At 40.2% G+C, this 27,393-nt stretch overlaps 1 protein-coding gene and 1 pseudogene across 4 annotated transcripts in view; both read left to right on the forward strand.

Annotated features, from left to right (window-relative positions):
• The first annotated feature begins 2,502 nt into the window (after nucleotides 1–2,502).
• On the forward strand, nucleotides 2,503–14,122 carry LOC131245476 (probable LRR receptor-like serine/threonine-protein kinase At1g07650; annotated as a pseudogene).
• A 9,581-nt stretch (nucleotides 14,123–23,703) lies between these two features.
• LOC131245471 (probable LRR receptor-like serine/threonine-protein kinase At1g07650) overlaps nucleotides 23,704–27,393 on the forward strand; it is a 50,542-nt gene continuing 46,852 nt past the window's right edge. For 3 of the 4 annotated variants that reach the window (XM_058244959.1, XM_058244960.1, XM_058244961.1), the window contains exon 1: nucleotides 23,704–23,933. In XM_058244959.1, coding sequence (XP_058100942.1) covers nucleotides 23,840–23,933 — 94 coding nt within the window. In that variant the 5' untranslated portion in view covers nucleotides 23,704–23,839. The remainder of the gene's footprint in view (nucleotides 23,934–27,393) is intronic. The other variant, XM_058244962.1, reaches the window with a different exon arrangement.

A 27,393-nucleotide genomic window follows, 5' to 3' on the forward strand; every position in this document is an offset into this window, starting at 1 on the left:
AGCTAGCAGTAGTGTTTTAATAGGAAACTCTGAAGTATCTGGTCTTGGCCTAATTAGAATATTGATTTTGTCCATCCTATCAACGATCATGATTTTTAGTCATCCTTTCTCTCTAAAAGTCTAGCTACACCTAAGCAAAAGGACCAACGTGTGGGGCCCACCCGGATTTAAAAAAATCTTTTTGAAAATTCAACCCATGGATTTTTCATTTATCCTTGTTTGTCAAGGCATGGAGTAGGTGTCTCCCTGCATGGAGGAATGCATTCAAACCACAGACAGTCCAGTGCCATTTAAATAAAGAAAAGGGACCATCCAACGATGTGGGCGTGAAAATGAATAATAGAATAATAGAAGAGCATAAAATGGGACCCACCGTGAAGATGATCATATGCGGACAGCTGGACCGTCTGTTCGTCATGCTAGTCACCTACGTAAGCTGAATCTGCACCGTTGGCAAGCTTCATATATAAGCTATCCATTCTTTTCATATAAGTGTGGCCCATCTGAGGAGTGGGCCAACTTGGTGTGTAGGTATATTCATCCCAATGATGGATTCCACCTCATGCACTGCTCAGATGTTCCACAAACTCTAAGTCGACACGTGTGCTGCCTGTAAAGATGCGTGTGGAAAGGATACGTGTGGCCCGTGTGTATCGCAAACCGCATGATTCAATGCCCTACCTTCCATATTATAATTGGCAGAGGGGAAGGTAGATCAGAACCGCCCATCTATGAGACCATAGCACAGATGGCCTATAGTTCAATAACAGCATCAATCAAACAATCTTAGCCACTACTTTTGCTCACTTCATCACTGCCGAAGTTGACTGTTCATGTTACTTTTTCAATTCCAAGGCTGCGAGTCTGATGGATAGGATCGTGTAATCACTGCAGTTTTCAATGATGGACCGTCCATCGTAATGTCTAACAGATGAACGGTCCAAGATTCCAAAACCTAACTCAAGTAGATAGAAAACGAGCAAACTGCGGATGTGTGTATGGATGTGTACGGTATGCCGTGTAAACACCACGAGGTAGCCTTTGAATGAGAGCGGATTGTATGTGCCTCGGGCACAGAGATATACGTGTGCGCGGTTAAGTGGGCCTACATAGATGTCCATGACAAATCCACTCCGTCCATATTTTTTTAAATACTATAATATGGTATTTATAGTAAAATCAGGCAGATCCAAAACTCAGGTGGTCCACAAAAAATGAGAAATTGGGAAAGGAAACGTCCACCGTTGAAACATTTCTGGAGTTGAGCATAGTTTTTATCTGCCATCCAAACTGTTCATATGGTTATTACTAATCAGATAAACTGTAGGAAAAAAATATCATCCTGATATAAAACTTCTGTCACATCCAGATGTTCAATCCCCACTGTTTCATGTGGTATGGTCCAAATGAGTTTTGGATATACCTATTTTTAGACTCCTATCCTATTGTTGTCTTTAAAAACAGATGAACGGAATGGATTTGTGACGAACATTTCTGTGGGCCCCACACAGCCACAGGCACAGATACACCTATGCGCCGGGGACACATGCAATCCGCTCTCCCTTTGAATTTCGGTCATGTTCCAATAATCCAAACCGCTTATTTGACAAATCTGACCTTGTGCGGTGGAAATGCAACAAATAAAAGCGTCGATGGGATTATTTCAACCCTTTCCTAATTGGCTCCGTTGCTTTGAACTGAACGGTTACCATAACCTCGCATCACACGTGCTGATATGGTGCAAATGTGTGGGATCCAAACCACTCATTAGCTAGGTGGGGGGCTACCATGAACATGTCCAGTTCCAAAAATTAACAAGGTCGTCGGTGGACCACACATGAACGTCAAATATAGGCCGCTGATCATCTTTCATTCTAATTGTTCATTTCATCCTAAAAGTGTAGGCTACCTGATGCATGGACTTGTATGATTTTCAGGCCATGGCATGTTGGCGGTAGCCTCACCTGACCAATGGCCTGTATCTTACAAACGTGTGCACAGAACATCTTCGCATGCATCACACGTGCACTTCATTGGAAGTTGTTGTAGGAATATCTACCACTACCAGATTCGGCCTTCGCGAGAAATTTCCGGTAGAGTCCTACATGACGACTTTCATCATGGGATTGCGTAGTCTGCTTTAAAAATGATTTTGCAATCTCCAACCAAAAGCTTCTCATTGTAAACAATCTCTGTGGGGGTGGCACTGTATAGCCCAAGCTCTGTGGGGCCATCATAATCCACGTGTTTTATCCATTTTGTCCATCCGTTTTTGCCACCATCATTTTAGGGCACAACCCTATAAAAGAGACAGAATACAAAGTTCAAGTGGACCACATTACAGAAAATAATAGGGCCGATGACATTCCCTGTTGAAACTTTCTTAGGTCTGCTGTGATGTTTATTTACCATCCAACTTATTTATAAGGCCTATAACTTCTGTGGCCGCCAAAAAGTTTTCAAGGAGGGCCTTCAATCCTCAGTATTTCCCTGTGGTGTAAAACTTATATTTTGCATAGAAGACACCTAGAAAAGAAACTTTAAGAAAGGATAACTTTGTGTCAAACCAGGGTCTGATAAGGTCAATTTGGAAGTTTATCTAAAGTTAGATTTTTTATTTTTTATTTTTGTGGTGAATTGTTTTGATTGAAAAAGGCAAAGGTACAAAAACCATCGAGGTAGTGGAAAAGAAAAACGAAAACAAAGATGAGGCATGGAAGTAACTGTCTGAATTAGGTTAGCTCGAATTTGCCTTTTCCTTGATATTTCCTTGATCTTATCCTACAACACTAATCACTTGCAGCTTTATATGGCAGATCATTATTCTTTGTATATAAATTGTGGTGGAGATCGAGTAACTATAAACAAGAACACCACATATGAAGCCGATCGAGAACTGTCCGGCACTTCGGATCTTTGTTTTAAGCGATGGAAGAAACTGGGCACTTTGTAGCACTGGAAACTTTGTTAATGATGACAGACCTATAGACAGCTACATAGCAGAAAATAAGTCCATGCTCTCTATGCCTAATTCTGAGTTGTACACTAAGGCACGGCTTTCTCCCATTTCCCTCACTTATTATGGGCTCTGTCTTCTAAATGGGAACTACACTATAAAGCTCCACTTTGCAGAGATAATCTTCACAGATGACAGAAGATATAGCAGCCTTGGAAAGCGCATATTTGATGTTTACATTCTGGTAGTCAATCACCTTGCAGAGACACTTTTCAGTTAATTTACACGAGTCATGTGTAACTGAATTAGTTTATTGCATGGAGAACTGGTATCGAAGGATTTCAATATCAAAGATGAAGCTGGTGGTTCTGGTCAAGCAGTTGTGAAGAATTTTACTACTGTTCCTGTGACTAATAACACTTTGGAGATCCGTTTCTGTTGGGTGGGGAAAGGGACACAAATTGTCCCAGAGCAAGGAACCTATGGCCCTCTCATTTCAGCAATTTCTGTGGACCCTGGTATGATGCGTGTTTTGTACAAGTGTTTGTTCTCGTTATCTTTGTAGTTCAGGTAAATAGATCCTAAGGACTATTCTCGGCTTAGAAAAAGTCTTGAAGTGGCAGTGTTTGCATAAGTGGTTTCTTATCTTGTCTGATTTTAACTGGAGGGTCTATTGCTTGGCTGATTTCAATTGTGTTTGATTAAAAAAATTTATATTGGAGCATTGGACTAATGTGTAATAGAGGTAGCTCTGTTCACCCTTTCTGCTCTCCCATTGTTGCTCACCTGTTGTGCCTCGCCATGTGGTTATTCATATCATGCATCTAGTTGGTTCCAACTGTGGATTTTCTCTGTGGCAAAAATCTGTTGATTAGAGATCTTCACCATCCATATGTGGGAAGTTAGAAACAATTATCCATATCTCATCGTTTCTTCTGGGTGGCAAGTATCTTTGATAAATGGGGTTTTCTCACATGGCCAGTTCACAATGGGCCTACTAGATGAATGGTCTGGGACTATGGATCACCATGTTGGGAGAAGGAATGTCAGCAGAATTTATACACGACATTTTTTGGCTTCTTAAACATAAAATATAAAATGCTTTTGAGAAGGGTACAGTCAGATTTGTAGAAGAAGTGATTTTAGTACTGTTAATTCGTTTGATAAAGTTTGGAGGGCTTTCTGAGCTTTCATATATGCTACATTTTTCAGTAAATCAGCGTTGATGTATCACTATATTATTGACTGAATGTTTGCATTGGTCTGCTTTTTTTCTTTCATTCATTGTTTGATATTGTTCTTTGTGCAGAATTCACACCTCCAAAAAGTGGCAAGGAGATCTCTACCAGCGTTGTAGTCGGCATTGTAGCTTCAGTATTATTTCTTTCTTTGTTGTTTTTTGTTTTCCTTGAAAACAGTGAAGCCAAAAGGTTTTCTGTTTGACATGGTATCAAAGCGGAAGATCCTATATTTGAATCTCGAGAGCAGCAAAAATATGCCTCTCTAAAATATTATTCTCCCATGGGGAACCAGGAAAATCAGGTCCGGTTCCGGAACCGGGAAATCATGCCCGGCCTATTTATGGTGTCAGTGTCCCTCCACCCTCGTCAGTACGTTCCCATGTGGAGTTCCCATCCCGCACGTTGACATTACTCTGGAGGAAAGGCTTCCTAAGATGCAAAACGACAAAGGACAAAGGTGGGAACTAATCAAATGCATGAAATTATAGCAGGAAAAATAAAATAAAATTGACCATTCCTAACGCACTGCTTTTGATGCTTGGCTATGCTTTTATTAGTATTAACCATAAATGCCTCAAGAAGTAGGCAATTTTCATATCAAGCTTTGGAATATTCAACTTAAACTTGATGCCATGTTGATATGCTCAAATCTTATGTTTAAGCCCATATCAAATCATCAGCACCATCATCGTCATAACCTTGTTCCAGCTATTTTATTAAAGTGTATTTTAGCACACAGTATTTTGCTTTCCTGTACTCCTATATTCTTGTCTCCACATGTGCATTAGCACATGCATACACTCGGATGTAGGTGTCAGGTTCGAGCTTTATCTCACACACACACAAACCAACTCAAATGTTGAAGGAACTGCTTAAGTGGGTGCTTTATGTAAGGAAAATATTCTTCATTAACTGATCATGTTGGTTAAATACCTCCATCATATTTAATACCCTATATATGCATGTGTTCAGACCAAAAATAGTTAGGACAAGGCTATGATGATGATGGGGTGTGTGTGTGTGTGCGCGCACGCACTGTACTTTAAGAAAGAGTTAACATGTGCATCAAACCTTTAATATTCCTTATTTTGAAAATTGTGTTAAAAAAATATTGGCCATGTTGAGAAAATGATATTCATTCCCTTCTAAGTTAATTTCCACTCTTTTTTTCTTTTCATGAAATAAACAGATAAATCAATTTTGACAATCCATCATGTAGCTCAGAACGATCGTGATATATATGCTTTGTTATTTCTTAAATGCCCATTGTGATGGGAAATGAAGGTTAAGATCAGCTACCGACAATCTACAAAAGCTAGGCTTTTTGGCATTCTTTGGAAGTGTCAATCATTCATGGAAATTTGGATGCTGTTTTTTTACCTAATAATGAATAGTATAAACATGTCATTATTAGGTCTATTAATATATGACATTAATACTGCATGACGAAATTTTTTCTCTAAAGTATTTATATTTATTTCCCAAGGTTTTAAGCATTTCTTTTGCTTTCTAATTAATCCTATTTTTCATTCATGCTTCTGGTCTCACGCTCAGAAGAGCTTGCTTGTAGCCCATTGTGTGAAAAATCATGCATAGTGAAAATTGAGAAGAGCTGAAAGCTTTTTTGTATTTGAGACAACCCAAAGGGGTTAAATATATAGAGATTACAGTCATCTATACAAGGAAAATAATAAAATCAGAATATTTTACTTATGAAAACGAACTATAAAAGGTATACTGACTATACAAGGTATGTGAGCCTATCTAACATCCCCCCTCAAACTAATGCTGGTCATCGACAAATAATAGTTTGCCAACTAGAAATGAGGGACTTGGTGAGAATGTTGGCAATCTGATCATGTGATGCAACATGTGGAAGAGAAATAAGCCCAGACTGAAATTTCTCGCGGATAAAGTGACAGTCAACTTCAATATGTTTCGTCCGTTCATGAAAAACCGGATTAGAGACAATCTGAATAACACTTAGATTATCAACATCGAGTGAAGTAGAATTCTGCAGAGGAACGCCCAAGTCGAAAAGAAGTCCTCGTAACCAAACAAGCTCACTACACGCAGCGGACATCGCCCAATACTCGACTTTTGTGCTTGATTTGGAAACAGTGGTCTACTTCTTACACTTCCAAGAGATGAGAGAAGTGTCGAGAAAAATATAGTAGCCAGTGGTAGATCTTCGTGTGAGAGCGCAACCGGCCCAATCAGCAACCGAATAACCACGAAGGTCCAGAGTTGCCGTGAAGGAGATGAATAGTGATCGATCTAGAGTTCCACGTAGGTACTGTAAGATGTGCAACACTGCAGTCATATGAAGAATCCGAAGAGCAAAAACAAACTAACTGACGACTTGGACAGTGTAGGCAATATCAAGGCGAGTCGTAGTTAAGTAAACCAGACTCCCAACCAAATGGCGGTATAAGTCGGGCTGTGCAAGTAAATCATCATCGTTACGGCCATATTAAATGTTAAGTTCTAAGGGAGTCTGAACTGTCTTCTGATCCGTCAATGATGCCAATGCGAGAAGATCCTTGATATATTTACGCTGGCTAATCAGGATCCCACGTTTATAATGTGAAATTTCAAGCCCAAGAAAGTATGTGAGATGGCCGAGATCTTTCATCTTGAAGGAGGATTGCAGAACTTTCTTTAAAGTTGAAATGTTAGTAGCATCACTACCAGTCAGAAATAGGTCATCACCATAGATGAGAACAATGACAATTCTGTGATCAGTGGTGCGCAAAAATAAGGATGGGTCATGACTACTTTGAGTAAAGCCAACACCTGTAACAACATCGTGAAAGCGTTGGAACCATGCCCAAGGTGCCTGTTTAAGGCCATACAAGGCTTTCTCTAGGCGACATACTTTATTGTCAGGGATTAAGGAGCCAGGAGGAGATTTCAAATATACTGTTTCTTAGAAGTCTTTATGAAGAAAAGCATTTTTCACATCTATTTAAGCAAGTGGCTAAGAGCGGACGGAAGATATTGTCAGAAGAGTACGAAAGTTTTCATCTTGGCCACGGGAGCAAATGTCTTATCGTAATCAATTCTGTATTCCTGTTTGTATCCCTTAGCGACAAGTCGAGCCTTTTATCGATCCAATGAGCCATCAGACTTGAGTTTGATAGAATAAATCCATTTGCTACTAATTAGCTATTAGTCAGTAGGTCGAGTGACAATGTCCCACGTATGATTATCATCCAATGCCACAAGTTCTTCTGCCATAGCCTTCTTCTAACAATCATGAGTGGATGCTTGAGAGTATGAAGTAGGAATAGAAACAGTTTCCAAAGTAGCATTCATGGCAGACATAGAGCATATCAAGCGATCAGGTGTTCAATGTACACGATCGAAACGACGTATCGAGGTAGGTTCAGGATCTGCAACAGGTACAGTAGGTTCGAGTTGAGTAATAAGTGGTGGAGCTATACGTGGTTGACGCGAGTAAACCTACAACGGATGAGGGAGACTACTCGGGGCAAAAGGAATATCAGGAAAGGTACTTACCCCATGAGATTTTGGGGTGTGCGGAGGAGGAAGAGATGAATGAAAGACAATATGTTCAAGAAAAACAACATGTCGTGAAACCCGAACACGACGAGAAACCGGATCATAACATCGAAAACCCTTCTGAGTTTCTCCAAATCCCAAGTACATACATTTGATCAATTTTGGAGATAGTTTGCTACGCTCACGTGAAGCCAGGTGAACATAACAGACATAACCAAAAACACGAAATGTGGAATATGCAGGAGGTAAGCCGTTGAGAACAAAGTATGGAGATTTACTATTTAGAACGTTGGTTGGCATCTGGTTAATCAAGTAGACTGAATGTAGCATTGCTTCCGCTCAGAAAAAATGAGGAACACTCATAGTTATCATCAGGGTGTTGGCAGTTTCAACAATATGACGATTTTTTGTTCAGCTATCCTGTTCTGTTGTGGAGTATCAGAACAGGTGGTCTGATGAATAGTCCCATAACCCTGAAGAAATGTACGAAAATCGTTTGAGAGATATTCCCCCCCTGAGTCAGAGCGGAGAATTTGAACTGGAACCAGAAATTGAGTCTTCACCATAGAGTGAAATATCTTAAATTTTTCAAAAACCTGTGACTTCGAGTGCAAAAAGTAAATTCAGGTGTAATGTGTGAAATCATCAATGAATATAACATAGTATCGTAATCCAGAGAGAGACATAATAGGTGAAGGACCCTAGACATCTGTATACACTAGTTCAAACATACAAGATGATTTTGTAATACTTAGAGAAAAAAGAATACACTTACTTTTTGAAAGACAATAAGATGAACAAGAATAATCTAAAGATTTCTTATTAAGAGAAAAGTTCGCTAACATGCCAGAAGAAAATAACTGAATTAACCGATCAAAATGTAGATGACCTAGACGAAAGTGCCACAGTTTCCATAGTTTATTTGCCGAATAAATATCTAATGAAGATGGAGAAAAGAAACAATAAGCAGGAGTGACAGATGGATCAAAGTCCAACACGTACAGATGACCATGCCGCCTACCCATCCCAAGTACCTTCCCCGTTGCCAGATCCTGCACAAAACAACAGTCGAGAAGAAATATGACTAAGCAATTATTGGATGTGAGTTGACCAACTAAAATTAAATTAGAAGAGATGTTAGGGACATGAAACACATCATGAAGGGTGAATTGGCGATGAGCAGAAGGAGAGAAAGTCAATGATCCAACGGACTGAATAGGTAGTTTAGTGTCATCAGCAGTAGAAATAGCCTGATTTTCAGTGTAGGGACAAATGTCACGAAGATGAGATACAGCACTAGTCATATGATTGGAAGCACCCGTATCAAAGAACCATATAGAAGATAAGGATATACCTAACATACTGGCCGCAGAAAGGGCCTGAACGATTTGCTGGAGCATCGCAGGAGTCAAAGGTGATAAAAGACCTTCAGTAGAAATAGTAAATGCAGAATCACTAACAGACGGCTCGGAAGAAATAGTGATAATAGTAGCAGAAAGAGCACAACCATGACCACCACATCTATGGCCGAAAGAAGATGCATAGGCATGTGTATGGCAGTCCTAAATACCATAACCAGTCCGTTGACAATAAGCACACCATTCTTTGCATTGAGCGACAACATGGCCCACCTTGTTGCAGCCGCGACAAGTGAAATGAGTGGAACCATGTGTTGGTGTAGTGGTAGACACAGCAAGCACCATATCAAATGATCCTGGAGTTAAGGAAGGGAGAGAGAGAACTTTCAGTCATTGTTCCTCAGCCAATAAATCATTAATAACCGAATTCAAGGAAGGAGGAGGACTTATGGTTCAAGAGAGCAGCCCGACAATACTCAAATTTCGGACGCAGCTTCATAAGAAATTGTTGAACTTGCACACTATCGCGCATAGATTGGAATATCTTAAAGTCATGAGCAAATGTGGGATCCATCATAGCCATCCCTGTCCAAATTGTGACAATTTTGGAGTAAAATGATTGAATATTGTCGTCACCCAGAGTAAGTTAACGAGATCCTGTTCCAGGCGGTATAACTGGGCCGCATTACTCTGTTGATAAATTGTCTGGAACTCCCACATTGTCTTAGCAGTGCGATGAGGTGTGAGGCCAACAACAATGGACCGATCAACCGAATCGAGAATCCAGTTAATAATCCGCCCATTGTTCATTTCTCAATCAGCTAATTTGTCGACATTTATGGAAGTGGGCATAGGAACAGATCCATCAATGAGTCCCCGCAAACCACAACCCTTGAGGAAGTTCTGAAAATGGATGGCCCATACAGAATAGTTGGTACCATTAAAACTACAACGTGGGGCCTCTGTACGGGATGAGTTCTTGTCCATTGATCTAAAGTAATTGAAAGCAGAAGAAGGTGTTAGATGTACTATACAACAGAAGATATCTAAGGGATTACAGTTTCTAGATCTAACGGAATAACAACAGCAACAGGGGCTCTTGATCTGGCGGAATAACAACAGATCTGGATCGGGATCTGGAATAACAACAGGGGCGCTGGATCTAGCAAAATAATAACAGATCTGGATCGGGATCTAGAATAACAACAGGGCCGCTAAATCTGGCGAAATAACAACAGATCTGGATATGGCGAAATAAAAACAGATCTGGAACAGAGGCTGAACAAGCAGATCTAGAACAGAGGCCGGATGAGCAGATCTGGAACAGCAACAGATTTGGAACAAAGATTGGAGAGTAGAGGGGCGCTGGACGAGCAGTTGGGCCAGACAAGCAGAGGGGTCGGACGACGCAGGGCCATTGGACAAGTAGAGGGGTCGGACGATGCAGGGCCGCTGGACGAGCAGAAGGGTAGCCGGACGACGCAGCAGGGGTGGTCAGACGACACAGTAGGGGTGGCCGGACGACGCAGAGGTGGCCGGATGCAGCAGGGATGGTCGGATCTGATAGGCGGTGCCGGTTTCGGATCAGTGAAGCTCTGATACCATGAAAACCGAGAGGAGTTGAAAGCTTTTCTGTATTTGAGACACCCCAAAGGGGTTGAATATATAAAGATTACAGTCATTTATACAAGGAAAATAATAAAATTAGAATCTTCTACCTATGGAAACGAACTATACAAGGTATGTGAGCCTGTTTAACATATAGACTGCACTAAAAGATATGGAATTTATCAACTTCTTTAGACATTCATGTCTAAATTTGTCTGGTGGACAGATCTCAGAGATTTAGAACTACAAATTGGTTTTTTTACCTTAAGACAGATTAGAGCTGCCACAGGAAACTTTCACATTTCAAACAAGATTGGGGGAGGTGGTTTCGGTTCTGTTTACAAGGTATAGTACAGAATCACTGTTTATCCTGATATAAAATTACCTTTGAGACAAACATATTTCAAGAAAAAGGTAATAAAACTTCTTACAATACTATATTGCAGGGTCTATTATCAGATGGTACTTCAATTGCAGTGAAACAGCTTTCATCCAAATCAAAGCAAGGAAGCCGTGAATTTGTGAATGAAATAGGAATGATATCTGCTTGCTTTGCAACACCCAAATCTTGTAAAACTTAATGGATGTTGTATCGAGGGAGATCAACTATTGTTAGTTTATGAGTACATGGAAAATAATAGCCTTGCTCGTGCTCTGTTTGGTGAGCTCGTTTGTTTTCGTATCAATATGTGTGTGCCGTACGGATGCAACAGGAAGTAATATGACTCATTTTTTTCTTAACCGGATGTTTTGTAGGCCCAACAGAATATCAATTGCAACTTGATTGGCCAACATGGCACAAGATTTGTATTGGTATAGCAAGAGGTCTGGCTTACCTCCATGAAGAATCGACGCTGAAAATTGTTTATAGAGACATCAAAGCCACCAATGTCCTGCTTGATCGGGATGTTATACCAAAGATATCTGACTTTGGTCTGGCAAGGCTTCGTGAAGAGGAGAAGACCCATATTAGCACTCGAGTAGCTGGAACTGAGTCATCACGCAAAATTTTCCTCCTTGTTATGAAATGGAAACCATACCTTCATACTCTTAGTGATAGTATTCGTCTACGTATTCAGACATAAAACTCAATACGTTTCTTAGTTTTATCTTTTGAACCAGCACTCTGGGAAATTGGTGAATGCCATTTGCCTGTCAAGAATTTCTCCTAGGCATAGTAGCTACAAGTTTCAATCTAAAATGGGGAACAGATTGAGGCAAGTCAACCACATAAATTGAATAGATCAACAAAAATGAGATAGAAGTTTGCATCACTTGTTTGACTTGTGACATCTCAGTGTTGCCACTGACAGCCAAAATCACATCAATACCAGCACTAACCAGAACATGAGATGGTGTCTGAAATCACACAATAAGTATTTATATAAGTACAGATTTAATGGTGAATGATGCACATGGTTCGGGAGCTGGTTCTCCCAGGATATACTTAACTGTGCATGCCATTCATTAATGATCAACACCGTTGGATTCATTATCTAAGGGCCCACTTGATGCAACCCAAATAGATAGCCTAGAAGTCGGCCCCACAGGACCATATATGTGAAGAGAAATAGGAATAGGAGCTAACAAGTGACAGCATCAAAAGATATCCACATTAGTTAATTGATGTTTATAAGAGGGAAAAAGAGGAGAAATGGAGGCATTTATGGGGCTTTAGGAACATCACCATGACATCATAATGGTGTATTTTGCTGCATGCCTGCATCTCCACTGAAGTTAATGAAGTCCTAGTGCATTTAGTTTTTTTAGTATCGAGACTCCTCTTTTTTTTTCCCTTTTATTGTGCAGTCCAGCATTTACCCCCTCCCCAAAAAATAAGGTTCCTAGTTCTTTCTCGGAAAGAATCATTACTCTTTACAGCATGGGCATAAAACCTTAGCATTATTGCTTTTGGCCCTGTTTGGATTTCCCTCGGTCTGTGGATTGTCCCATCCTCATGTCGTCTAGTCCTCAAAATACTGAACCAAGAGTATTTGGTCGAACCTGTAAATGAGGGTTCAATAGTCCCCACATGGCTCCATCTGTGTTTTCTGCCATTTGCATTTTCTGATTGATTCACTTGGAAATGGTTGCATACATCCAACTGGTCCTTATCACTTGTATGGATGCGCCTGCTGAAAATTAGTTGGCCGTCTCCACAGCAGTACTGTATTTAACCCAAGCATGTGAGACTATCATTACCTCATCAAGAAAAATAAAATTCACAATGATCTGTTTTTGCAGGGGCTATATGGCACCAGAATATGCAATGCATGGTTACCTGACTCAGAAAGCCGACGTTTACAGCTTTGGTGTCGTTGCTTTGGAAATCATCAGTGGGAAGAGCATCACAAATTTCAGGCCAGAGGGGAATCACATTCATTTAGTGGATTGGGTAATTTAGATCTCCATTCAACGCTTGGAAGTTTCGTTTTCCCAAAGCCAATGTTATAGGCTCGTGCCAAAATGCAAGTGAGATATATGTTCAGCATTTCCCCCTACACATGTGATTTGAGGTGGAAAAACTATCAGTTCCACTTTTTGGGTGCCCTTGCAAATTGCACCTTGTTGGCTAGGGACCCCAGCCAATGGCAATTTGGCAGTGTATCAATCATACTTCAAAAACCCGAAAACTTGACTCGATTCAATGCTCAGCTGGGCCGGGTTAACTCCAAGGCTCGACCCAACTCAACTCGATATGTAATTATATATAATTAAAATATTAACTATGGTTAATAGTCATATAATTTTATAAGTATTATAAAATAGAAAACTAAATAACATTGCAGAAAAACCTTTCTGTTTAAGAGCACTTTATCTTTAGTAAAGGTTCAGGGTTCAAATTTTACCTCCCTCTTGTTTTCTTTTTAATAAAACGACACCAAGTTTCTCATCCGAGTCTTGGATAGTTGCATTGAGTTGACCGAGCCTTCTAGTCGACTCGGCGAGTATTTCCAGGTCATGAGTTGAGTTTACATGCTGAGTTTCAGGTCAAATCAGTGAGTTTTAGAACTGTGGTATAAATTGCAAACTGCATCTTTTTGTATGATATAGTGGGATAAAGGCAGATCTTCACTGTAAATGGTAAGACTTTGTATTCTACTGTGGATATTGCAGGCATATGGTCTGCAAGAGAGAGGAAGTTTAATGGCGCTTGTCGATCCAAAGTTGGGGTTGGAGTTCAACAAGAAAGAGGCAATTGCGATGATCAATGTGGCACTCTTATGCACCAATGCATCTCCTGTACTTAGGCCAGCCATGTCTGCTGTAGTTAGCATGCTCCAAGGACAGTGATATCCGAGATCCTATTCCGAATTCAAGTTTTTCCAGTGATTATTTGAAGCTTAGATCCAGTAGAAGTGGTTACCAAGAATTCCAAAGCCAGAGAACAAATCCTAGCTTGGGCCAAACCATGATGGTGTCAACAGGTCACCTAGAGATCGATCTTTTGAGTGAAGTGGATTCTCAGCCTCTCAATGACAGAGTAGATGTCAGTAGATTATTTTCATTTTTGGAGTTTTGACAGATCGATCTTTTGAGTGAAGTGGATTCTCAGCCTCGCAATGACAGAGTAGATGTCAGTAGATTATTTTCATTTTTGGAGTTTTGACATTGGCATCTCTCTCTCTCTCTCTCTCTCTCTCTCTCTCTCTCTCACACACACACACACCCCACTGGGGCACTCGAACCCATCATTATCATTTCTAGGTGTTTGCTTAATCAGGAATTATGGCTCGTAAATTGAGTGCCAAATGGGATGGTCTAGACGGATGTATGCTCACGAGTCACCGCCATTTTGTTAGCGGTGCAAAACTAATACCGTGCCAGAAAAAGGGGCAAGCCGACGACTACAAACCGTGGCATTTACCTTCCCTGAAATTCATCATTGCATGTCAACAGTTCAAAGCCGGCAGCAGGCAGGTATTAGCCCAGATTGGGGTTAGCAAGATGTGGATTGCTTGGTGAGGATATCCCCAATGACCTGGCATGACGGGATTTAATTGAGCCACGTCTTTCTATCATAGATGGGGCATACACAAAGCATACTTAAAATTCGTTCCGTTGAATATGTACTCAATTGGGCCACGTATCCAACATTAGTTTCTGTAGCCAACCAAACTCCACCACATCAGGTGGCCACCAAAGACATCTTGGTGATTTGGTCAGTGGACAATCAACTTCCTAGCTAGCCCAAGCCTAACCTATTAACTGACTGACTGGCCAAGAAATCTAGCTCGAGTCTAGATATCTTGTTATTCATAAGCCCAAATGTACTTTTGTTCCCAGAGTTGGGATCCTCTGTTATCTGGTCAACAGGGATTTCCTGTTACCCTAATCCTCATTGGTCTACATCACTACTCACTTTTAAAAATAATAATAATAATAATAATAAAATAAAGCTTCGGACACCAAACCATTAGGGTAGCAGGAAATCTCCGTTGACCAGATAACAGAGGATCTGGACTCTCGTTCCCAACATTAAAAGCTGCATGGTGCTGAATTCCTAAAATGTATTTGTAAATCTCCCCTTTATTTTGATTGTCTTATATGTTCATACAACACGTTGATGTTCCTGATTATTGAGACGATGAGTGCTGCGTTAATGATGAGTATAAGAGGTACTAAAATGAAATTTTAATTTTCATATAGTTGGAAATTTATCATAATATAATTTAAATAAATTAATTCCATTTAATCTTATTATTTGTAACTCTACCTTTTTAAAATTTTAAATGAAAATATAATAGACTTGGTCAAAATTTACAAGACTCGGCTGAGTAATTGGGTTGACTCGTCTGAGACGCTCGACTCATTGGTTGACTGAGCCTTGACCAGAGTTACTGGTTTTTGAACCAGGACACTTGTTTCACATTGTTCTTCTATTTTCATATGAAAAAGGAAAAAAGAAAAAGAAAGAAAGATAAAAATCATAAAATTGAGATACTTTTGTGTTGGATATAGACCCGTGGGGTTAACTTGTGAGCAATCATTAGTGGTAAGTATAAGACCGAATAATATCTAATCTTATGAGATCCTGCGGTCCTACTCTTACCAATGGACTTTCAATTTATATCTAGAGATTGTTAAAATTGTTTTTCATTTAAAAAAATCAATATTTGCATGATTTATTTGTTAAAGCTAGCAGTAGTTTTTTACTAGGAAACTCTGAAGTAGTTAGTCTTGGCCTAATTAGAATATTGATTTTGTCCGTACTATCAACGACCATGATTTTTAGTCATCATTTCTTTCTGGAAGTCTAGCTACACTTAAGCAAAAGGACCAACGTGTGGGGCCCACCAGCATTTAAAATTATCATTTTGAAAATTCAACCCATGAATTTTTCATTTATGCTTCTTTGTCAAGGCATGGAGTAGGTGTGACTTTTGGACCAGTCTCCCTGCACGGAGGCATGCGTTCAAACCACAGACGGTCCACCATTTAAATAAAGAAAAGAGACCATCCAATGATGAAAATGAATAATATAATCATAGAAGAGCATAAAATGGGACCCACCGTGAAGATGATCATATGCAGACAGCTGGACCGTCTGTTCGTCATGCTGGCCACCTACGTAAGCTGAATCTGCACCGTTGACAAACTTCATAAGCCGTCCATTCTTTTCATAAGTGTGGCCCATCTGAGGAGTGGGCCAGCTTGGTGTGTAGGTATATTCATCTCAGTGACGGATCCCACTTCATGCACTGCTCAGATGTCCCACAAACTCTCTAAGTCGGCACGTGTGCTGCTTGTAAAGATGCGTGTGGAAAGGATACGTGTGGCCGGTGTGTATCGCAAACCGCATGATTCAATACCCTACCTTCTATATTATAATTGTCAGAGGGGAAGGTAGATCAGAACCGCTCATCTATGAGGCCATAGCATAGATAGCCTATGGTTCAATAACAGCATCAATCAAACAATCCTAGCCACTACTTTGCTCACTTCATCACTGCTGAAGTTGACGGTTCATGTTACTTTTTCAATTCCAAGTCCACGAGTCTGATGGCTAGGATCGTGCAGTCACTGCGGTTTTCAATGATGGACCGTCCATGGTAATGTCTAACAGATGAACAGTCCAAGGTTCTAAAACCTAACTCAAGCATATGGAAAAGGAGCAAACTGCGGATGTGCATGGACGTGTACGGTACGCGGTGTAAACACCATAAGTAGCCTTTGAATGAGAGCTGATTGCATGTGCCCCCGGGCGGAAGCGGATTGGCTGGTGTACCTTACCCAGTTATATTGCGGACGCGGATTTCCTGCGAAAGCCTTTCGCAGTAAGTTCCTCCGCAAGATTCTGTGTGGGGTCCACTACGATGTTTGTGAGAAAGCCACTCCGTCTATCCATTTTTCGAGTTCATTTCAGGACATGTGACAAAAAATGGGAATGATCAAAAACTCAAGTGAGCCACACGAGAGAAAATAGTGGGGATTTAGTGACCACCGTTGAAACATTTATACGGCTACAAAAGTTTTGTCTTAGTTTAATTTCTTAGATTTTTCACTTCATCTCAGTAAAAATGACCTTATAAACAGTTTGGATGGAATATAAACATCAAGATGAATCCTGGGAAGGTTTCAACGGTGAGAATTTCTTTCCCCACTGTTTCATCTGGTATGGCCCACTTGAGTTTTGGATCTAATCATTTTAAGTCTCATGCCCTAAAATGATCTAAAAAACACAGATGGACAGGTTGGATTTCTAACAAACATCGCAATTGGCCCCATCCAGAATCCTTGCATAGGAACTTCGCGCGAAAGCCTTTCGCAGGAAATCCGCGTCCCTGTATTGCTACTGTGTTAACGTCCGCAAGTTCTGTGGTAGGCGTCCATTCATTTTGCGAGCTCCTTCTAAGGCTTGATATGATAAATAAGTTGGACCACACTAAAAAAAGCAACGAGGGATTGAACGTTTACCATTAAAATTCTTTGTGGTCCCGAAGTTTTGATTGGATGTGAAATTTGTTTTTCTGCTTATTCAAGAATTTTTTTGACCTTATGCACAGATTGAAAGGAAAATAAACGTCATGGTGGCCGTACGAATTGTTTAACAGCAAAAATTATGTTCTCCACTGCTATTTGTGGTGTGGTTGAGATAATCTTTGGATATGATTTATCACTGTAGGGCACATGTAACTTTATCTCCTCTGAACCGTTCGTGCATCTCGGAGCTCGAGGAGCGTCAGCTCGCCTTCGCACGACCCGTACTTACAGCAGCTGTATAGCTGTGTGTGGTACAGCAACCAATCCGTTTCCCCCGGCAACAGACATATACGTGTGCGTGGGTTTATGTGGGCCCACAGAGATGTCCATGACAAATCCACTTCGTCCATCTGTTTTTAAATACTACAATAGGACATTAACACATAAATCAAGAAGATCCAAAACTCAGGTGGTCCACAAAAATGAAACATCTGGAACCGAAACGTCCACCGTTGAAACCTTCCTGGAGTTGACCATAGTGTTTATCTGCCATCCAAACCGTTCGTATGGTCATTATTAATCAGATAAACTGTAGTAACAAATATCATCCTGATATAAAACTTCTGTCACCCCTAGGCTTTCAATCCCCACTGTTTCATGTGGTATGGCCCACATGAGTTTTGGATATTACTGTTTTTAGAATCCTATCCTATTGTCATCTTTAAAAGCATATGAACGGAGTGGATTTTTCACGGACATCTCTGTGGGTCCCACACATCCCCTTGCACGGTACATATGTGACGTGCGACATATGCAATCATCTCTTCCTTTGAACTTGGGTCATATTCCAATAACCCAAACTCCATATCCGACAAATCTGACCTTCTGCGGTGGAAATTCAACAAATAAAAGCCTCGATGGGATTATTTCAACCCTTTCATAATTTGCTCCTTTGCTTTGAACTGAACGGTTACCAATACCATAACCTCGCATCACACGTGCTGATGTGGTGCAAAGGTGTGGGATCCAAACCACTCATTAGGTGGGGGGCTAATATGAACATGTCCAGTTCCAAAAATTAATAAGTCCGGTGACCCACACAAGAACATCGAACATAGGCCGCTGATCATCTTTTATTCTAATCGTTCTTCTTTATCCTAAAAGTGAAGGCTACCTGATACACGAACTTCTATGATTTGCACGCCATGTCATGTTGGCGGTAGCCTCACCTGACCAATGGCCTGTATCTTACAAACGTGTGCACAGAACCCTTCGCATGCATCACAGGTGCACTTCATGAATGTTGAAATTGCATTTGGAAGTCTACAGGATTCGGCCTTCGTGAGAAATTTCATGTAGAGTCCTGCATGACGACTTTCCTCGTGGGATTGCGTGGGGAGCGGATTGGATACTGAACGCTTCGTAGCCAAAACGTTATTGAAGTGACGCGGTGAAACTCAGTTGGTTGAATGGCATGAGCGTGTTCCCTCACAATTAATGCTCTTTTCTTTGGAGTTCTGTTAGGCGGTTCTCTCCGTTTGCCGGTGCACGCACTGGACCAAATAAGGGGTAAACGTTATTTTCAAATTATTTCTTTTCTTCGCTCCCCTAATGAAATGACACCATGGGTGCTAGATGTATGTATTGTATCCACACCGTCCATCCATTTCGTGATATCAGTTTGAGGCGTAATTTAAAGAGTGAGAAAGATCTAAATTTCAAGTGCACCCCATCATAGAAAACAATTGAAATTGAATGCCTACCATTAAAACCTCTTTGGGCCACAAAAGCTTTCGATCAAGCTAATGTTTATGCTTTACCTTATTCCATGTCTTTTCTAGCTTATAAAAAGATCAGATCTCAAATAAACATCATGGTCGGCCCCAGGAAGGTTTCAACCGTAGCAATCACCTCCTACTATTTTCTGTGGTGGGGGTGCACTTGGATTTTGGATCTGCCTAATTCTTTTGCCCACTCCCTAAATGATCTCTCCAAATGGATGGATGGTATGGATATAACACATGCATCATGGTGGGCCCAAAGAACGCGGTGACGTGACATCGGTAGCAAGAATAGTTACCGTCTGGTTCAGTAGCCAACCGGCGCCCCAACTCTATTTAATTTAAAGAATTAAAAGTCCCATCCTCTGCAATTTACAAAAATGCGGCCACGTCTAGGTGGCGCCCACCGTAATGTTTTTGATAAATCTATCCCGGCCATCAGTTTTTTTAGATTATGTTACAACATAGGCCTAGCAATGATATTGATCCAAACTTCTAGTGAGCCACACGATAGGAAAAGGTGAGGATTAAGCTTCCGCCATTGAAATATTCAAGTGGCCACAAAAGCTTTGGATTATGTTAATGTTTTTATAATTTCAGTTCATCTTAGTAGGAATGATCTCATAAACCATATGGATGACATATATACATCATGGTAGACATAGGAAATTTTCAACCACATAATTCCCCCACTTACCGTTTCCAAGCCGTACGGCCCACATGAGTCTTAGATCTGCCTCATTTTTGAGCCTACATTACCAGATGATATGAAAAAAATGATGAACAGAGTAGATTTCTCACAAATATCATTGTGTACCCCACCTAGCTTGCCGTGGAAGGAAGTTCATGCGGATGGCTTTTGCCGCAATTGGAAACGGATTGGAAAAGGAAGCTGGTTAGCTTCTGAACCAGGCGGATGTTAGGTCACCAAGTTCTTTGGGCCCACCATGATGTATGTGTTGTATCCACACCATCCGTCCATTTGGAGAGATCATTTTAGGGAGTAAGTAAAATAATTAGGCAGATCCAAAGTTTAAGTGGACCCCACCATAGAAAATAGTGAGAGGTGACAGCTACCGTTGAAACCTTCCTGGAGCCGACCATGATGTTTATTTGACATCCAACCTTTTTATAAGTTGAAAAAGACATGGAATAAGGTAAGACATAAATATTAACTTGATCGAAAGCTTCTGTGGCCTAGAGAGGTTTTAATGGTGGGCGTTCAATATCCATTGTTTTCTACAGCGGGGTGCACTTGAAATTTGGATCTTTCTTACTCTTTGGATTATGCCCTAGGATGATATCACGAAATGGATGGACGGTGTGGATACAATACATACATTATGGTGGTGCCCATGAAAAGTGGTGACGTGACTTCAGCAGGGGGGCACAGCAAAAAAAAAAAGAAAAGAAGACTTAGAAAATAAAGTTTGCGCCCATGAAAAGTGGTGACGTGACTTCAGCACGGGGGGACAGCGAAAAAAAAAATAGTCTTAGAAAAAAAGGTTTACCATTACGTGGTCGAGTGCGTCCACGGGCAAACAGATGGGGACATCTAACGGAACTCAAAGGAAAAGAGCATTAATTATAAGGGAACATGCTATTCGCACCCAACCAATTATATTTAACCACGTCAATTCAGTAGCGTCTTGGCTAGTGAAGTGTTCAATATCCAATCCGCTCACGATTGCGTGGTAAAATGGATTCTCCACTCTCCAACCAAAAGCTTCTTAGTGTAAACAATCTATGAGGGGACTGGCACTACATGGCCCAAGCTCCGTAGGGCCACCATCATGTATGTATTTTATCTATACTGTCCATCCGTTTTTGCCCCATCGTTTTAGGGCACAAACCCAGAATGAGACATCCAAAGCTCAAGTGGACTACACAACAGAAAATAGTGGGGACGATGGCATTCCATATTAAAATCTTACTAAATCTATCGTTATGTTTATTTACCATCCAACCTATTTACAAGGTTACATGTAACTAGATGAAAGGTGTTGATGCTGATTTCTAGTTAACCCATCTTAAACTCTTGAGTACCAGCACAGATTATAAACATGTAAACCCTGGCTTATGCAAGGGACCCTCCACTGTCAAAGTCAGGAATTCAGGTCCTTGTATAAATGGTTTAATGTAAAGGGTTATCTGGGTATAGGTATATGAACCTTTCACCATTGGGGTCGGGACTCCCTATTTATAGAAGAGGGGAGATCTTATCGTAAAAGGATCCTTCTTATTTAGCAGAACTCCTGACGTATCGAAGATTTCCTGAGATTCTTGGCGTGGATCTTGGAATCCTGAACTGATCGCGAGTTAATTTGTGTGATCCTTGGGGGCAAGATCGGATATGTCTTCCTTCATATTAGGTCGGCCTTTACCTAGAGACTGGCACGTAGTTGTTCGAGCTTCGATTAAGGTTGGTTGATGGAAGATCACAATACTGATCGAGCTATAAGGAGGTCGGCATCATTCGATAACTAAACCGACTAAAGTTCCTTATGATGTCCTTATGATCTTCAATTCCTGTAACGTTTTAGCTTCTTCGTTGTCTGATCTGAAAAATCTATTTTAAGTCGTGCCGACTTGAAGGATGACCTTACTTGTGCTGACCTTTAGAGCGACTTTAGTCTTGCCCTTAGCCTAATGGGTCGTGCTAGGTCTCAATTTGAACAGCTCTTATAGGTCAGTTTATTTTTCCCATAACAAAAAGGAAACATAAATATTAGCTCCACCGACAATTTCTGTAGGCAATAAGAAGTTTTTAAGGGAGGGCATTCAATCCCCACTGTTTTCTATGACGCGGTTCACTTGAATTCTGAATTTGTTTCATTTTTGTGCTCATGTCCCAGAATGAGCTGGCAAAACATATGGATGGCATGACTAAAATATATACATCTTGGTGTGCCCATAAAACTTGGGCCATGTTATGCCAATAGGGATATCGCTGTTGCCACAGGCAATCCGCTTCCCATTTCCACCTATAGTTTAGACAAGGGCAAAGGATAAATATTCTACATGGAATAACTATTAGCATTGATGGTGGGCCCCACATGATAGATGACTTACATCGAGATAAATCCCTAATGATGAATGCTCTACATCCCAGACAGGCCTTGTATGATGGATGACCCACTTTGAACATTTGACTCACACAATGGACAGTCTATATCAAAAGTAGGTTCCATATATGATTGTTGATCCACATCTAACCAACAACATAATGGATATATGGTTGGAATATCTTAAAATATGAAGATTGTAATAATCCTTTTTTTGTCATCGGGGGTTATAGTTAATCTATGATAAGATCCAATAAAACAATTCTTTGAATTACTCTTCTAATATAATTGTTGTAATCTTTAAAAATAACATTAACTACTAAAAAAAAAAACCTCTAATGATTTTATCAAACTAACTTATTTAAAACAAGAGATGATAAAAAAGAGCTTATCAGTGTTATTGGATTAGAGTAGAGATACCACAAGAGACCTTGGTGTTTAACAGTCTAACAGGATTGTTCACGTTTGTAATCGGTCTAATTTAACAGTTGATGCCCGGCATTGTTCCAATCTTGTAGCTTGACTTGACAATCTTTCCAATCAGAGCTTTGAACTCACACATTGATCCAAACAAACGGCCGAATTTCAAGATCAGTCCAATTAGATCGTTCATCCTTATAATCTATCAAATCTTGCCATCAATTATCAACATTCATGCAATCAAACCGTATGTCTTACAGATCTGACTAATTTGATTGATGATGTTCGATATCAGTCCAATTGCACCGTTTGTCTTCAAGATTTGTCTAATTTGCCCGCTGTCTTTGAGATCGGTTCAAAGAAACCTTGATCATTGAAATCTGTTCAATTAGACAGTTCATCTAGGAGATCTTCCTGAGTGGTCCAAACAGACTATTCATCATCGAGGCCGTCCCTACATACCTGTTCTTGATGTTCACGAGTGTTCCTAGATCATCTAGGTTAAGCATACATTCGAAAATCCAACCTCATCCATATCTCAGTGGGCCACACCAATGTGATACATCAATCTCGGAATTATTTCAGCCACACGAAGTGAGAGTGCACAATGAAAATATTTGCCTCAAAACATGGATAGAAAATCCTCTGTTGGAAGTCAAGCATGACTTTTCCTGCATTCCTGTATCGTCATTGTCCGTGGTTAATACAGTCCGATGAGATTGCAACACACAAAGAGAGGATCCGGACTCAAGAAAGAGATACCATGCATTGACCAAAATGCCCTCGCGGTTCCTGCCCCATTTCCTTATAATGTCATTGTATGAAATCATTTGCGAACATTGACTCCGAACGTAAGTCTCCCGGTTTTCGAATCATACTCCGCTGTCTCTTCTCCTCCAGCTCGGTTCTTCTTCTTCTCTCAAAATTCTCTTTTATTAGGCGCTGATCGTCTCAACCGAATATGTTATCTATACGTCATCTCCTCCTATGGATTCTTGCGTTGAATTTGTTTGGAACGTTGGGATATGGAGCTCCTCTGCTCGCTCAAGATGAAGGTAGGAGTCTGCTTTTCAAGAAGAGGATGACTCTGTAGCTGTAGGGATATGTTTCAGTGATCTAATCCGTTTGTTTGATGGGGTCTGCTTCAAAAATCGTCATCGTTGAAAGATCCCAACATCAAGGAGATGGCCGCCTAAATAGTTCAATAAAAAATAGCTTCGGACGCCAAACCATTAGGGTAACAGGAATTCTCTGTTGACCTGATAACAGAGGATCCCGACTCTTGTTTGATGGGGTCTGCCTGAAAAATCGTCGTCGTTGAAATATTCCAACGTGCGAGATTTTTTGGTACTCTATCCACACGTGACGCCCATCCCCCACCTTTACAATACACTCGACCGTTCATTGAGTAGTACCACTGGGAGCAAGCCATAGTCTAAGATTGACGGCCATTGGATGATCCTAACCCTTTGAATGGGGCCAATTTGTTACAACCGTCCGTTGTTCTTGAACTATATATCACACAGTTAGAACCATCAAACGACTACTTTGGAATCATAAGAAATACAAAGCATGATACATCAAATAGATGTTTCAAGATTATGATTCGACCTATTTTATTTCTCCATTCAATCTTAACTGTCCATTTTTCATGCCATTGATCCGATGGCTAGGATCATCTCATGGAGGTGAGTTTAGTACTATCGCTTGCTCCTAATAGTATGAATGAATGATCAGTTCAGATCCACAGTGGGTGAATCACAGGGCGGTGTTAAAAACTGGAACTGCATAAAAGGAAAATTCAGATTGAATTTTACAAAATGAGTGTAGGCTTTTTCTTCTTTTTCTTAGTTCTCTCTCTTATTCTAATTTTTAATGATTCAGGCTTTCTTGGCTGCTAATAAAATGTAATAAGATTTTTCCTTACTTCTTTAAATAATAATAAAAAAAAAAAGGAACAGATTTGTACAAAACAGACGGTATTGGGGCTCAATGATCCACGCCTTGATGTGCTGGGAAATGCCTCAACAAGCATGAAACACTCCACTATATATATATATATATATATATATATATATATATATATATATATATATATATATATATATATATATATATTAGATTCCCAAAGAATTAGGTTACTCCAAGCATAAATGGGCCACACCATAGGAAACAATGGACAACACTCAAAACCTACAAACAATGGTTGGATCAACTTGATTTTCAGGATTAAGCATTTTCATGCTGGAATGACCACATGCAGAACATTTCGGATGATATGCACACACTACAGCGGGCCCACACACCTACAACTAGTTGCTAATGAGTGTTATAAAATATTGATTTTATAAATAAAATATTGATTTTATAAATATATTTTAAAAATAAAAAAATAGTATATATAATATATAAAAGTGTTTGAAAAACACCTTTTGTGGGTTTTGGGAATAGTCCCGCATTGGAAAAAGAGAAGGAATTTTTGTGGTTTAAATGAAAAGTATGGAATTCATTATTATTTGCCCACATAGTCCATGGATTATGAGACTTACGTGTTCCAGTGCGCTTGGGCACGGGCTCAGGCTCAGTCTCAATCGGTGCGAGGGCGTGGGCATGTGAGGCAGTGTGACTGTAGAGGCACTAGTGGCACACTTGCACTTTGTGTAACCCCCAGCCACCACTACCTATATAAACAAGGCCTAGATGAGTTTCCAAACCATCTCTCAACACATGCTAGCAGACCCATACGAACTGAGACAGCCACTCCTCTCCAATACTCCAGTGACTCCAGCAAGACAATAATGTTTGAACCATTGCTTGAATAACAGACTAGCGGTGTGGTCTAGAACAGTTCAATTGAACCAATAGCTGAAGAATAGGAAGAATAGACCAGTGCAGTGGTCTCATTTACATACATCTTCTTCTCTCTTTTTCCTTTTGAGATTTTTTCTTTTATTGTATTTCTACCAGACTGAGTGTAATAGAGTTCCAGTAAGTGGGCCCTTGTGTTTGCTAAACACAGACCCACATCAGGCTCGTCGTATCGTAGAAGTGGTTTGCCTATAACCTATCAGCACACTCTATTCACTTTAGTAGGGGCAAATAACGCTTTAAGGACAACGTCCCAGACATGCTTTAGCCTGTCCCTATTCAAACTAATTTTAATTTTCGGTTTCCATATTATACAGAAATAATTTTAATCTGTATAATTTTCAACAATCTTAAAGCGTTATTTGATGGAAGCCGACAGTGTTTCATCCATCAAGTTGATGAATTAGGACTTGATACATCTTGATCGGTTTAATGGAACCAATTTTAAGAGATGGCAAGACAAGCTCAAATTTCTTCTAATGGCGCTGAAGATCTACTACATATTAGATTCAAATCTAAATGCACTACTTGAACCATCCGACAAAGACACACCTGAACAGGTGACTGCCCACACCAAACAAGCTGAAGACGAACTCTTGTATCGAGGACACATTTTGAACGCACTTTCCAACCGCCTGTACGATCTGTACCAACAGACATCATCACCAAAGGAGATCTGAGCCGCTCTGGAGTTTAAATACAAGGCTGAAGAAGAAGGTATCAACAAATTTCTCATCACCAGGTATTTTGACTTCAACATGGTAGATAACAAACCACTGCTGCCCTAAATCCAAGAACTGCAGCTAATAGTAAACAAAATCAAAGCTATCAAAATTGATCTTCCTAAATCATTCCAATTCGGGGCTATAATCGTTAAATTGTCACCGATGTGGAAAGACAATAGAAAGAAGTTACTACATAAAACCGAGGGCTAAACACTGGAACAAATCTGGAAACACCTCAGAATTGAGGAAGAATCGCGTAACCGCAACAGAAAGAATGATAACAGGAATGCCTCATCCAAGGTACATGAAGCAGAGAACACTAATAACAAGAATCTCGAGAAGGACAATTTTCTGAAACTTAATAAAGGAAAATTCAAGAAAAACACCCAAAAGAAGAACAAAAAGTTCAAAGGCCCATGTCATGTCTGTGAGAAAACCGAGCACTATGCTCGAGTATGCCGATATCGCAAATCTAAAAAAGAGACAAGTGGAATAGAAGAAGGCGTTATTGTGGCTATGATCACTGAAGTGAATACCATCCAAGGTAAAGTTCCAAGTTGATGGTATGATACTGCCGCTACAGTACATGTATACTATGACAAATCAGCCTTCAAAACCTATGAAAAATTGACCGATGGTCAAGAAGTCCAAATGGGTAATGAAGTTCGATCGAAGGCCGTCGGCAAATGAACTGCCGAACTGATATTCACCTTTGGGAAGAAACTGATTCTGACTAACGTACTGTATGTCCCAGATATGAGGCGAAACTTAGTTTTTGGTGATCTTCTGGGTAAACCAGGCATAAGGGTGGTGTACGAGTCAGGAAAACTGATTCTGTCCAAGAATGAGAATTTTGTCGGAAAGGGATATGCTTGTAACGGGATGATTAAGTTTTCTCTGAATGAAAGTAGCACTTCTGCGT

This window comes from Magnolia sinica, chromosome 5 (genome assembly GCF_029962835.1).
Source record: "Magnolia sinica isolate HGM2019 chromosome 5, MsV1, whole genome shotgun sequence".
Taxonomy (NCBI): domain Eukaryota; kingdom Viridiplantae; phylum Streptophyta; class Magnoliopsida; order Magnoliales; family Magnoliaceae; genus Magnolia; species Magnolia sinica.